At 42.3% G+C, this 13,519-nt stretch overlaps 1 protein-coding gene across 2 annotated transcripts; it reads right to left on the bottom strand.

Moving 5' to 3' along the window:
* Positions 1-157: 157 nt before the first annotated feature.
* On the bottom strand, positions 158-10,543 carry LOC139406846 (myc-associated zinc finger protein-like). 2 transcript variants are annotated; one of them, XM_071149928.1, is made up of 8 exons: positions 9,577-10,419; positions 8,893-9,043; positions 6,482-6,529; positions 5,056-5,420; positions 4,658-4,920; positions 2,467-2,530; positions 1,616-1,787; positions 158-1,405 (listed from the first exon to the last, which is right to left on the bottom strand). In XM_071149928.1, the coding sequence occupies exons 1-8, from the start codon at positions 9,607-9,609 to the stop codon at positions 1,080-1,082; spliced, it is 1,422 nt and encodes a 473-aa protein (XP_071006029.1). In that variant the 5' UTR covers positions 9,610-10,419; the 3' UTR covers positions 158-1,079. The 2 variants fall into 2 exon arrangements, with proteins under 2 accessions (XP_071006029.1, XP_071006030.1); XM_071149929.1 differs by lacking the exon at positions 6,482-6,529 and having other exon boundaries at positions 9,577-10,543.
* Between the last annotated feature and the right edge of the window lie 2,976 nt (positions 10,544-13,519).

Genomic DNA, 13,519 nt, shown 5'->3' with positions numbered 1-13,519 from the left:
AACGGCTCATATAATCACTATTCAGATGATCATAAAATAAATATTAATAGTTCAATAATAATAATTAAAAAAAATCTCCATTCAGAGAAATACTAATTTTCTATTCTACTGCATCTCTGATATCAGATGCTGTACATGTTCACAGATAAAGTGCATATAGGTTATACATACTACGGCTTTAATACAGTGACGTTAACAGAGGAGATTCTACACCAACAGATGAACAGTCAAGAATACAGTCTCACAAAAACGTGTCACAAAAGTACAAATACTTTCCAGACCAATGCATTTTTGAGAGAATAAAAAAATCAGAGCATCCAGAGTAATAACAAGATCATAAAAGCAAAGAAAGATGAGCATTCAGTGGCCAAATATACAAATAAATACCCATTTGATGCCACCTGTCTATCAGTCATAGGGTAAAGTTACATGGTGATGACATATTTCTGATGAAAAAGCAACAGTCCTTTCTTGGAGACAGTTCATTTGAAAAAGCTAAAAGCCAATGTAGGACCACAGCTCATACTGCGTCTGGGTGATCATATATTGTATAATCAATATTCCCAAGGAAAATAAATGGCGATGTATTTGTAAAATCCCAAACATTGTTATGGGAGTTTGTGTTCTGTGTGAATGGAAAAGTGGCATTTTGCACCAGAAAACTTTATATTTCGTTCAGTAGAATTTAATTGAAAGAAAAAAAACGGGGATTCCATGGTCTCTCCTTTCCTCCCCTCTCTCGTGTCCACCAATGGCAGTTGAGAAAGTGACTGTTGCATAAACAACAGCAACATTTTAAATAGGATCAAATACAAAGGGGACCTGGTTTGCAGCATACTTTGGCCTTCATAACATACATAGACATCCACTGGAGGGTAAATGCCCCTATATGCTGATCCTGGTTCAGTTTTCCCACTAATGGTTAAGGTTAGGATTGGGGGAGGGGAAGCTGATCCTACATCTGTACTTAGGGGAAACTTCACCCCAGAGCCACATCCACTCCTCTCTCCTGACTGCAGTCTCCACGAAACCCCTCTACCTCCATCCCCTCTCCCCCTTCCCTCCAATGGGCCTGGCTGCTAGCTGAGAGAATGGGGGGCGATGCTGGAGCAGTCAGTGACCAGCAGGCCCACAGTTGAGCTGCCTGACAGAGACACGGCCACAGCCATGGTACCGGTCCCCGCGAGGCTACTGCTGGGCTCGCCTTGGACCTGGGTGACGGCGTGGGTGCCCATGTGGCCCTGTAGCTGGGTGGGTGTCTTGCACTGCACCCCACACAGTTGGCACAGCAGCACCCCGCCGGCACCGGCCCCGCCGAACATGCCCCGTGTCCCGCCGCTCTCCTTCCACTCCTGGCCGTGGTGTTTCTGAGCGTGGACACGCAGGTAGGTGAGGGTGGTGAAGCCTGGAGGGAGATGAGAGGAAGGGAAATGAGAGGGAGGAAGAGAGAGGGAGGGAGAGCATTGAGAAATAAGAAAAGTTGAGGAACAAAAGATGACGAACAAAAGGTAAGGACATGAGGAATGAGAGAGGGATAACTGTGTAACCACCTCCGTTACACAGGTATTCTACTCTCCTTTCACACATTTAAAAAATAACATGGAAGTCCACTCACTGCGGTTGCAGAGGTGGCAGGCATGGTGCTGTGATTGGTTGTGGACCCTCATGTGATCGGTGATGTAGGCGGCAGAGAGGAGCTTGCCACAGATGTGGCACGGCACCTTCTCCTCATGGCGAATCAGGTGGGCACGGAGACGGTCCCTCGTAGCGAAGGCAGACGTGCAGGTCTGTGTAGTGCGTGCATGCGTGCGCGCCCACACACACACACACACACACACACACACACAAAACCATTGGTGTATCTTGGGCATTTGGAAATGTTGCTTTGCCATTATATTTTAGAAGTTAGGCAGATCAATGTCATTACATTGCCTATAAAACAATTCATACAGTGTATACAGAGAACCAAGGGACATACAACAGGAAACAAGGTTGAAACTAGGGAGAAAGAACAAGGCAAGAGTTAAAATGTCTTCCACCACGAATTATGCAGTTTCGCACAGATAGGTCATTCGGTGCCAGAGGAGTTAAGTTTTTCACAAAATAGTGTAAAATCGATAAAATTGGGTCAAATCCATCATGGCGGACCTTATGGGTCCCTGAGTAAAATGTGATCCTTGTGAGGAAGGACCTATGTACCGAATTTCATGACTTTAGGTCAAACGGGTTGAGGGGCGTGACCTTTCAAAGTTAGCTGGTTATAGTGCCACCATCTGGCCATTCAGTGTAATTTTGTAAATTACTGATCTTTATGGCAAGACCCATCTGAGATATCGCGTGTGACTGACTTACTAACTAACAGACAAACGGACCGAGAGAGATTCATCATGGGGGTCAAAAATACATGCAGAGAGTAGAAAAAGAGAGAGTGATAGAGTTAAAGTGAGTTAGAAAAAAGAGGATTACCGGGCACTTGAAGGGTCTCTCAGTGGAGTGCACCTGTCTGACGTGACTGTTGAGGTGGTCGGGTCTGGAACAGACAGGAGAAGGGATTAAGATCCTGTGTCTTATCTGTGTCTTATCGGTAATTTCTCGTCGATAGTGCTACCCATGCACTACAGACGTCAGTTAGAACTGAATTCTATTAGAACTCCAGACTAGTTTCACAAAAATGTGCATGTACATATACAGTACCAGTCAAAAGTTTGGACACACCTACTAATTGAAGTTCTTTTTTAAATGTTTTTATTTTTTTTTTACTGTTTTCTACATTGTAGAATAATAGTGAAGACAAACTATAAACACATATGGAATCATGTAGTAACCGAAAAAAGTGTTCAACAAATCTATGTATATTTTAGATTCTTCAAAGTAGCCACCCTTTGCCTTGATGACAGCTTTGTACACTCTTGGCATTCTCTCAACCAGCTTCACCTGGAATGCCTTTCCAACAGTCTTGAAGAAGTTCCCACATATGCTGAGCATTTGTTGGCTGCTTTTCCTTGACTCTGCGGTCCAAGTCATCCCAAACCATTGAGGTCGTGTGATTGTAGAGGCCAGGTCATCTGATGCAGCACTCCATCACTCTCCTTCTTGGTCAAATGACCCTTACACAGCCTGGAGGTGTGTTGAGTCATTGTCCTGTTGAAAAACAAATGATAGTGCCACTAAGCACAAACCAGATGGGATGGCGTATTGCTGCAGAATGCTGTGGTAGCCATGCTTGTCAAGTCTGCCTTGAATTCAAATAAATCACAGTGTCACCAGCAAAGCATCCCCACACCATCACACCTCCTCCATGCTTCACGGTGGGAACCTCACATTGCGGAGATCATCCGTTCACCTACTCTGCGTCTCACAAAGGGACGGTGGTTGGAACCAAAAATCTCAAATGTGGACTCATCAGATCAAAGGACAGATTTCCACTGGTCTAATGTCAATTGCTCATGTTTCTTGGCCCAAGCAAGTCTCTTATTCTTATTGGTGTCCTTTAGTAGTGGTTTCTTTGCAGCAATTTGACCACGAAAGCCTGATTCATGCAGTCTCCTCTGAACAGTTGATGTTGAGATGTGTCTGTTACTTGAACTCTGTGAAGCATTTATTTGGGCTGCAATTTCTGAGGATGGTAAATTTAATTTACTTATCCTCTGCAGCAGAGGTAACTCTGGTTCTTCCTTTCCTGTGGCGGTCTTCATGAGAGCCAGTTTCATAATAGCACTTGATGGTTTTTGCGACTGCACTTGAAGAAACTTTCAAAGTTCTTTCAATTTTCCAGATTGACTGACCTTCATGTCTTAAAGTAATGATGGAATGTCATTTCTTGCCATAATATGGACTTTGTCTTTTACCAAATAGGGCCATCTTCTGTTATACACCCCTACCTTGTAACAAAAGAATTGACTGGCTCAAACACATTGAGGAAAGAAATTCCACAAATTAACTTTTAACAAGGCACACTTGTTAATTGAGATGCATTCCAGGTGACTACCTCATGAATCAAATCAAAGTTTATTTGTCACGTGCGCCGAATACAACAGGTGTAGTAGACCTTACAGTGAAATGCTTACTTACAGGCTCTAACCAATGGTGAGACAAAAAATGTATGTGTGTGTGTGTGTGTGTGTGTGTGTGTGTGTAGGTAGGTAAGTAAAGAAATAAAACAGTAAAAAGTCATTTGAAAAAAGAGTAGCAAGGCTATATACCTGTTAGTCAGGCTTATTGAGGTAGTATGTACATGTAGGTATTGTTAAAGTGATTATGCATCTATGATGAACAGAGAGTAGCAGAAGCGTAAAAAGAGGGGTTGGCGGGTGGTGGGACACAATGCAGATAGCCCGGTTAGCCAATGTGCAGGAAGCTGGTTGAGAGAATGCCAAGTGTGCAAAGCTGTCAACAATGCAAGGGGTGCTACTGTGAAGAATCTCAAATATATTTTGATTTGTTTAACACTTTTTTGCTTACTACATGATTCCATATGTGTTACTTCATAGTTTTGATGTCTTCACTATTATTCTACAATGTAGAAAATAGTAAAAATAAAGAAAAACCCTGGAATGAGTAGGTGTGTCCAAACTTTTGACTGGAACTGTATGTGCATGTGTGTATACTTGTCTCACAATTGAACCCCCCCCACCCACCCAGTCATACCCCTTCTCACCGTGAGAATCCCTTGGCGCAGTGGGGGCAGACATAAGGTTTCTCCACTCCTCCTTGGTGTGAGCGTACATGGTAGCTCATGCGGTCTTTCCTCTTGAAGCGCTGCTGGCAGATGGGGCAGTGGTAGGGCTTTTCGTCCGAGTGGGAAAGCCGGTGGCGGTTCAGGTGGTACACGTCTCGGAAGGCCTTCCCACAGGCCTCACACGCATGGTTCTTCCTCACCTGGTTGGGGCTAGGGTTGGGTTGAGGCCCCAGGTTCTGGTTCTAGGTTTGATGAGAAGGGACAGTTGGCTAGTGTTGGCTGTGGGGTCAGTGTAGCTACTCTGTTACACTGCACAATAAAGTAGACGAGGAAAGAGAGAAAGGCAAAGGGAGCAAACAAAACAGGCACCAACCAACCTGTACCATTGTCCCGGCAACCACAACTGCAGCTTGGAGCACCTGGGGCGCAGCCATGGTGACGGTAGCTGGGGCAATGGACACCGCAACAGGTTGGCCCTCCTGGTTTCCAAGTGGGGAGGGTTGGGGGAGGGATTCTGCGGGAGGAGGATGAGAGGGCAGAGAAAGGTGGAGGAGGGAGAGAGGGATTGTTTGCCGTCCTCCTCCTCCCTTGCTCTCATCCTCCCTCTCTCTGGCTGCTCTGTCCTTCATTTTGATGCCAGTGTGCACCGACTGATGGCGCCGGAGGTTGTAGTTGTTTTTAAACTGCTTGTTACATGTGTTGCAGATGTGTGTCGGCCGGCCAGGCTTGGAGACGGCCTTCTCTAAAGGAGAGAGGGAAGAGAGAGAGAGGTGAAAGGGAAAGAGGGAAAACAGAAGTGTGAGAGAAGGTAACTCCTGAAAGGGAACAATTTTACTGCTGCTCTTTAATTATTTGTTACTTTTATTTATCTTTTTTTAGGTATTTTACTTAAAACTGCATTGTTGGTTAAGGGCTTGTAAATAAGCATTTCACTGTATGGTCTACATTCAGCGCATGTGACAATTAAAATTTGATTTGAAATGTTTTGTAGCCTTTTTGTCCCATTTCAACAGAAGTAAATGAACGTAGCTAGCTTTCGCCAGTTGATGTACCATCAGAGAGCTAGTTTGCCAAAAATAGGTATTATTTTTGCCTCATTCACATTAGACCTGAATCAAACTATGAAACCAGCGGCCAAATGATTGAAGACTGATAATGCAGATTTTTTTTTGTAGAATGTGAGTTTTATTAGAGTCGGTATAGCAATGTAATGTTATTGATTTGTCAGTTTCCCTAGCTAATTCCCTACTTTTAAAACTGACACCGTAATAAACAGCTCTACAGGCTTCACTGTCATGGTGCACCGTCAGTACAGAACACTATGATCATCATGTCTTAGCAGGATCAGATGGTGATAGCTGTCCCAGTAGGGTCAGACCGCCAGGAAAGACCAGTCTACAGAGCTCAGGTGAATTTTGCAGTATATTAACAACATCAGTGAATGATACAAAGTTCCATCTTGAGTTGATGGGTAGACCTACAGGAGCTACAGGGCAGCATTTTAAGATTAAGGTTACTGTCTGGGATCTGGGAATAATGGTAATTTCAATTATTGAACCATTATATTATCCAAGAATAGAATCAAAGTATAAATGTACACCAAGGTAATTCAATGTCATGCCTCATCTTAGGAGGATCAGATGGTGACAGGTCTCAGTGGGGTCAGGCAAGCTGGGAAGACCCGTGCGTGACAGAGCTGAGGTGAATTTTAGCAGATACAACACTTGATTCTCTATGTGCAGCAAACCCTGGACAAGCCAGAAGCTCCAAAGATCGAAACTGTTTTAAGGCAGTCTGACAAACCTCCAAAGTTGATTTCCAAACTGTAACAAGGGTTGATTGAGGCTTTTCCTGATGACACAAAGCATGTAAAACAAAAATGTGAGAAAGACCTGGTAGAAGATATTGATGATGATGAATGGATACAGATATGTTTGAATGCACGGTCATGTTCATATCATCTTAGACATAAATTATTGCAGTTTAAGACCATCCATAGAACATACTAGATGCCAGTCTAACTGAATAACATGCACTCAGAAATGTCCTTCCTCTGCAGGATGTGTAAAACACAAAAGGGGACATATCTGCATATGTTATGGTCTTGTGAAGGCTGGCTGAATTCCGGCAGAGTATGTATTTTATCTCAGCATGTCTACAGATTCTCACTTCTCTCTGTTTTTGTTTGCTTGGAAATGTTGATACTGGAGACTGTTATCAAATGAAACTGTGTAACTAAGCATCTAAGAAATACATTGCCATTAATAAAGTTATTAAAATGTTTCTTTGTTGAATATTTAAAACATGCAGTGAAGCCGCTCAACAACTACATCACATTAGTCATCTAACAGACTCCCATCCAGAGCGACACACAGAAGCAACCAGGGTCAACGTCCTGCTCAAGGGCACGTCGACAGATCTCCCACAAGGTCAAAAACGGGAATCCCAACCAGTGACCCATCAGTAACCAGCCAAAGCTCCCAATTTCCAGTCCACCAGCCCTCCAAGATCCCCCTCCCCCCTCAGTTCCCCAAGAGCTGCCCCTCAACCATTCGAGACCCCCCCCCAACAGTCCCCAGAGAAAAAAGTATAATAATAATAATAATAATAAATAATAATAAAACACACTCCCCCCCCCCAAGCCCCCCCCCCCCCCCCCCCATGCACCTACAACCAACAAAATGAACATAAGACAAAGACAAAGGAAAACAGAAAATAACAATGTAAAAAACAAAATAAATCAAGGACAACAAAAATCATAACAGCAAAGCCAACTGAATATGTTTGAGTGCATGTATGGCACTATTTATTTAATTATCTTGTATGGCACTATTTATTTAATTATCTATTTATATGTGTGTGTCCATGTGTGCATTTGAATGAGAGTGTGTTCATATGCATGTGTACAAACACCTGCACGTCATTGCTATTCATTGGAAGGTTGGTTATCCACAATGTCACAATGGATGGCAGAAATGTCAAGTTATGTATCACTAGATTTATTCCAATGTTAATGGTATACTGGGCAACTTTCATAAGGTCTGCATGCCGTATATGGAATACAGTATGACAAAACAAGACTATTGAAAACATGCCCACGTCAGGGGAGATACCTATTTAGGCCATTTTTAGCTGCTGGACGGCTCAGTCCTGGCCCTAGGGGTCGACCGTCCAGTGGGTTGCCACTCTGGGCTTGGCATAACACACCCAAAACCAATAATGAATGGGTCATATTGGATTGTGTAGAAATTCAGGAAATTAGCTTTAGATGCCCCCGCCGGGTTTTGCCCCCCCACTTCTAAAACCAAAGTCGTGCCCCTGGTTAAAGTAATGAAATACCAAGAAAATTGTCAAGTTCCTTAAATGTGCTAAGAATGTTCCAAAGCCAAGCAACTATCCTGCACCATTCCCAGAAAGCTGTGGGATGGTTACATGCAAAATAACCACAGGACAAAAAATATATGGTTCTCAGAACATTATGTGCGTGCTGGGCAGAAACTAGAATCTAGCATTGTTGTACTGCTCTCACCATCACAGATGTAGACGATCCACTCATTTTTAAAATTACATTTCTTTATCTTTTTATCTCTCTCACAACTTCTCTCTTTAGTCCTTCTCTCTCTCTCTCTCTCTCCACCCCTCTCTGTCTGTCACAAACATAAGCAACAGACACAGGGAGTGTGAAAAGGACATTGTTTCCTGAGGTAAGAAATCCCATGGTTCAGCCCCTGAAGAGATATCCGATTGTGTGTGTTTTCAGCTTTGATATGTAAAAAGAGGACATCAAGGTGCAGCAGCTGTGACTCTTGACAACAAGAAAACCTCTCTCTGGCCCTCCACCCCCCTCCTATCTAGTTGTTTATTGGGGATTCCATGTGTTGATTGAATTGGAATAATATTGAATAAACATAGTGGTCCTCTGTGGCTCAGTCAGTGGAGCATGTAGCTAGCAATGCCAGGATTCGATTTCCGCTGGGACCACGCAGACACAAAATGTATGTATGTCGCTTTGGTTAAAAGTGTCTCATAAATGGCATTTATTATTATTCTAATATTATTATAGACTGTGTAGAATTGATCAATTGAGTAAATTGTACCTGATCCTGGCTGTGTCTCAAATGGCACCCCCCACCCTATTCCAAACACAGTGCACCACTTTAGTAGTGTACTATATAAGGATTGTGCCTTTTGGGACACAAGACCTGCATTCTCACCAGGTAATGGCTCTTCATTCAGGGCGGCTGTGTCCACTGTGGATGGGGGAGGGGCTATATGCTCTGTAGGGGGGCTCTGGGCAGAGCCAGTCATGTCCGGAAGCAACTCTGATTGGAGGGCTGTCTCAGACTGGGTCTGTGAGAGAGGAGTCTGGGGAAATGAGAGCAATAATTAGCTGCTGAGAACTTGAAAGTCAGTTGTACAACTAAATGCATTCAAATTAAATGTGTCTTCTGAATTTAACCCATCTGAATCAACATTTACATCTTCCACGCCCAGGGAACAGTGGGTTAACTGCCTTGCTCAGGGGCATAACAACAGATTTTTACCTTGTCAGCTCTGGGATTCGATCCAGCAACCTTTCGGTTACTGGCCCAATGCGCTAACCACTAGGCTACCTGAAATACACATCAATGGGGGATCATGCCACCTTTGACCCCAGTCACCACACACACACACACAAGCTCTCTCATAAGCAGTACTACAACAAATCTGTAAGGGGCACAGTTGACAAGCTGTCAGTTTAAAACTTATATGACATCACAAACATAATAAGCATGTGTATGATCCCAGGATCCCAAGTGCATTCACTTCTGCAGCCATAGCTCTCTGATGAGAGAGACACTAAACAGAATGTGTATCTATTTCTCTGACACACACACACAAAAAAAAAAAAACCTTACCTGAAACAGAAAATTACTCCAAGAAGAATCCATTTTGAAGCAAGATGATGCCAGATACTTTTATTCCAGGTGTCAAAACTAGAAATAATATCCCGCTGAGACTCGGGGCCAACCAACCATAGGCTGGGGCCAACTGATGAATCACTCCACCTGCTGTAATAGCCTACCTAGTTCCTCTCTGCAGTTTTAAATATAAAAAAGGTGAATATTTCTGTGTGGAAGTTTAAATCGCGGTGCATTCAATAAAATAAATTGTTATTGAAGATGAATGATCAATTTTGAAAGGCTGTCAGTTATATGCCAATATTATATGACAGTAATGATGTTGAACTAAAATGTTGTTATATGGTGTGGGGACGAAAGGATGCAACATGACTAAAATGCGACAAAATGGTTGATGCATGCTTTTAATGATGCATTTACAATGCAATTTACATTGTATATTTATATTATAGCCCAAGGAAAAATTATATTCTCAAATCGATGCATAAATTAGGTTATTGAAAATAAGGAAAAATATATCAAAAGTAATAATAAGTCCGCAGTTGTTTGTAAATGCGTGGAGGAAGAGTCATTTATTTCGATAGCTCCGAGAGGCCAAAGCGGTGGTGGATTCCAAAGCCTCGGTGTTGCGTAAAATCGTGTCCCTAGCTAGAGAGTCCCTGATCGGCCGCAATCCAAGCTTCGCCTCGGCTTTTCAAACGAGAGGATGACATCTTTCTTTTTTTCTATTTCTCTCTCCCTCCCACCCTCGCTGTCTTTCTTCCTTTTATTTATTTTTTTAAATATCTTCCCTCTCCCCTCTCTATCTATCCCCCGCCGCCGTGTCCCCTGTTTAAAGGGAAAGTATTTTGTGTAGCCTATGCACCCTCCTTCCTCTCTGTTCTTGTCTCCTCCGTGGCGTAAGCTGTTTTCAATAGACCCGTGCATCCGCCTTCTTGCCTCCGTCAGTTCGGCCGACAGAAATACCTATTTTATCAACAGCTAGTAATGCAATAGAATTGCCCAACTCCAAACTTACATATCACAACATCCTTACAGTGAGATAATATTGAGAATACCCAACTAGCTGACATCGAGAGAAACGTATGAGCGCAATAAAACAAGATCACACGCATCTTAAAGGTAAATATACACGCTGCAGGTGCAACAGCTTCATAGCAATAGGAATATATACAGTTGAAGTCGGAAGTTTACATACACCTTAGCCAAATACATTTACACTCAGTTTCACAATTCCTGACATTTAATCCTAGTAAAAATTACCCGTCTTAGGTCAGTTAGGATCACCACTGTATTTTAAGAATGTGAAATGTCAGAATAATAGTAGAGATAATGACTTATTACAACTTTTATTTCTTTCATCACATTCCCAGTGGGTCAGAAGTGTACATACACTCTCAATTAGTATTTGGTAGCATTGCCTTTAAATTGTTTAACTTGAGTCAAACGTTTCGGGTAGCCTTCCACAAGCGTCCCACAATAAATTGGGTGAATTTTGGTCCATTCCTCCTGATAGAGTTGGTGTAACTGAGTCAGGTGTGTAGGCCTCCTTGCTCACACACACTTTTTCAGTTCTGCCGATAAATGTTCTATAGGATTAAGGTCAGGGCTTTGTGATGGCCACTCCAATACCTTGACTGTGTTGTCCTTAAGCCATTTTGCCACAACTTTGGAAGTATGCTTGGGGTCATTGTCCATTTGGAAGACCCATTTGAGACCAAGCTTCAACTTCCTGACTGATGTCTTGAGATGTTGCTTCAATATATCCACAATTTTCCTACCTCATGTAGCCATCTATTTTGTGAAGTGCACCAGTCAGTCCCTCCTGCAGCAAAGCACCCCCACAACATGATGCTGCCACCCCTGTGCTTCACGGTTGGGATGGTGTTCTTGGGCTTGCAAGCCTCCCCCTTTTTCCTCCAAACATAACGATGGTCATTATGGCCAAACAATTATATTTTTGTTTCATCAGACCAGAGGACATTTCTCCAAAAAGTACAATCTTTGTCCCCATGTGCAGCTGCAAACTGTAGTCTGGCTTTTTTATGGCAGTTTTGGAGCAGTGGCTTCTTCCTTTCTGAGCGGCCTTTCAGGTTATGTCGATATAGGACTCGTTTTACTGTGGATACAGATAATGTTGTATCTGTTTCCTCCAGCATCTTCACAAGGTCCTTTTCTGTTGTTCTGGGATTGATTTGAACTTTTCGCACCAAAGTACGTTCATCTCTAGAAGAGAACACGTCTCCTTCCTGAGCGGTATAACGGCTACGTGGTCCCATGGTGTTTATACTTGCATATATTTTTTTGTACAGATGAACGTGGTACCTTCAGGCGTTTAGAAATTGCTCCCAAGGATGAACCAGACTTGTGGAGGTCTACAATTTTTTTCTGAGGTCTTGGCTGATTTCATTTGATTTTCCCATGATGTCAAGCAAAGAGGCACTGAGTTTGAAGGTAGGCCTAGAAATACATCCACAGGTACTCCTCCAATTGACTCAAATTATGTCAAATAGCGTATCAGAAGCTTCTAAAGCCATTACATAATTTTCTGGAATTTTCCAAGCTGTTTAAAGGCACAGTCAACTTAGTGTATGTAAAACTTCTGACCCACTGGAATTGTGATAGATTGTTTCACTTATAATTCACTATCTGTACACAATTTTTGGAAAAATGACTTGTGTCATGCACACAGTAGATGTCCTAACCGACTTGCCAAAACTATAGTTTGTTAACAAGACATTTGTGGAGTGGTTGAAAAACTAGTTAATGACTCCAACCTAAGTATGTAAACTTCTGACTTCAACTGTACATCAAAATAACAAAAATGTTTTTATTTTCAATAGATTGTTAAGGCTAGAATAAACCACATTGAGGTTGGCTAATGCTCCAGAGATAGGAGTAAGAAATCTATCTGCATCTCTGTCTGTAAAAGAATGCTGCTGCGAATTTGACTATTGTAGTTACAATGGTTATTCCGTTAAACGTTAAATTACTGGAACAGTACACAAGGCAGAACAGAACACATCCAGGTTAATGGTCAGTGGCCCAAGCCCAGTTCAGACAGAAGGTGGAATCAGATCGCTATGATCTCCAGAAACTTAATTTTCAGTTCATATTTTCATTTGTTGCGCTACTAGTACTGCCTATTGATGTTTAGGAGGCAGCTACAGTAGATGGAAGATACCATCTTCTGTTTTTATCTCATTGAATGTATTTGATTTAATCTGGGTGCTTACATCACCTGCTAGCACCATGGTACTACTACTTTCTTCTCAGTCCCTGAAAACACTGAGCGAGAAAGAACAACTTGTGCATTGGAGACTGATGTGCTCCTGTTCTGTCTTTTCATAATATCATTGCAGAGTTACATTGGTGTCGCTCTTCATTTCTTGGTGGTTCTGTGATAAATCCAATGAGTGTGCAAAACAATAGGAACAATGTTCTTTCCATGACATAGACTGACCAGGTGAATCCAGGTGAAAGCTATGATACCTTATAGATGTCACTTGTTAAATCCAGTTCAATCAGTGTAGAGGAAGGGCAGGAGGCAGGTTATATTTAACCTTTCTAGGGCAGGCGTTCCGCTAGCGGGACCCCTCGACAACATTCCGCTGAAAAGGCAGCGTGTGAAATACAAAAATATTTTGGGGAAATATGTAACTTTCACACATTAACAAGTCCAAGACAGCAAATGAAAGATAAACATCTTGTTAATCTACCCATCGTTTCCGATTTCAAAAATGTTTTACAGTGACAGCACAACATATGATTATGTTAGGTCATAGCCAAGTAAAAAAAAAACAGCCATTTTTCCAGACAAAGATAGGAGTCACAAAAAGCAGAAATATAGATCAAATGAATCACTAACCTTTGATGATCTACATCAGATGACACTCATAGGACATCATGTTACACAATAAATGTATGTTTTGTTCGATAA

Source organism: Oncorhynchus clarkii, chromosome 4 (genome assembly GCF_045791955.1).
Source record: "Oncorhynchus clarkii lewisi isolate Uvic-CL-2024 chromosome 4, UVic_Ocla_1.0, whole genome shotgun sequence".
Taxonomy (NCBI): Eukaryota; Metazoa; Chordata; class Actinopteri; order Salmoniformes; family Salmonidae; genus Oncorhynchus; species Oncorhynchus clarkii.
The sequence above is the reverse complement of the archived record's forward strand: the minus strand, read 5'-3'. Positions and strand labels throughout refer to the sequence as shown.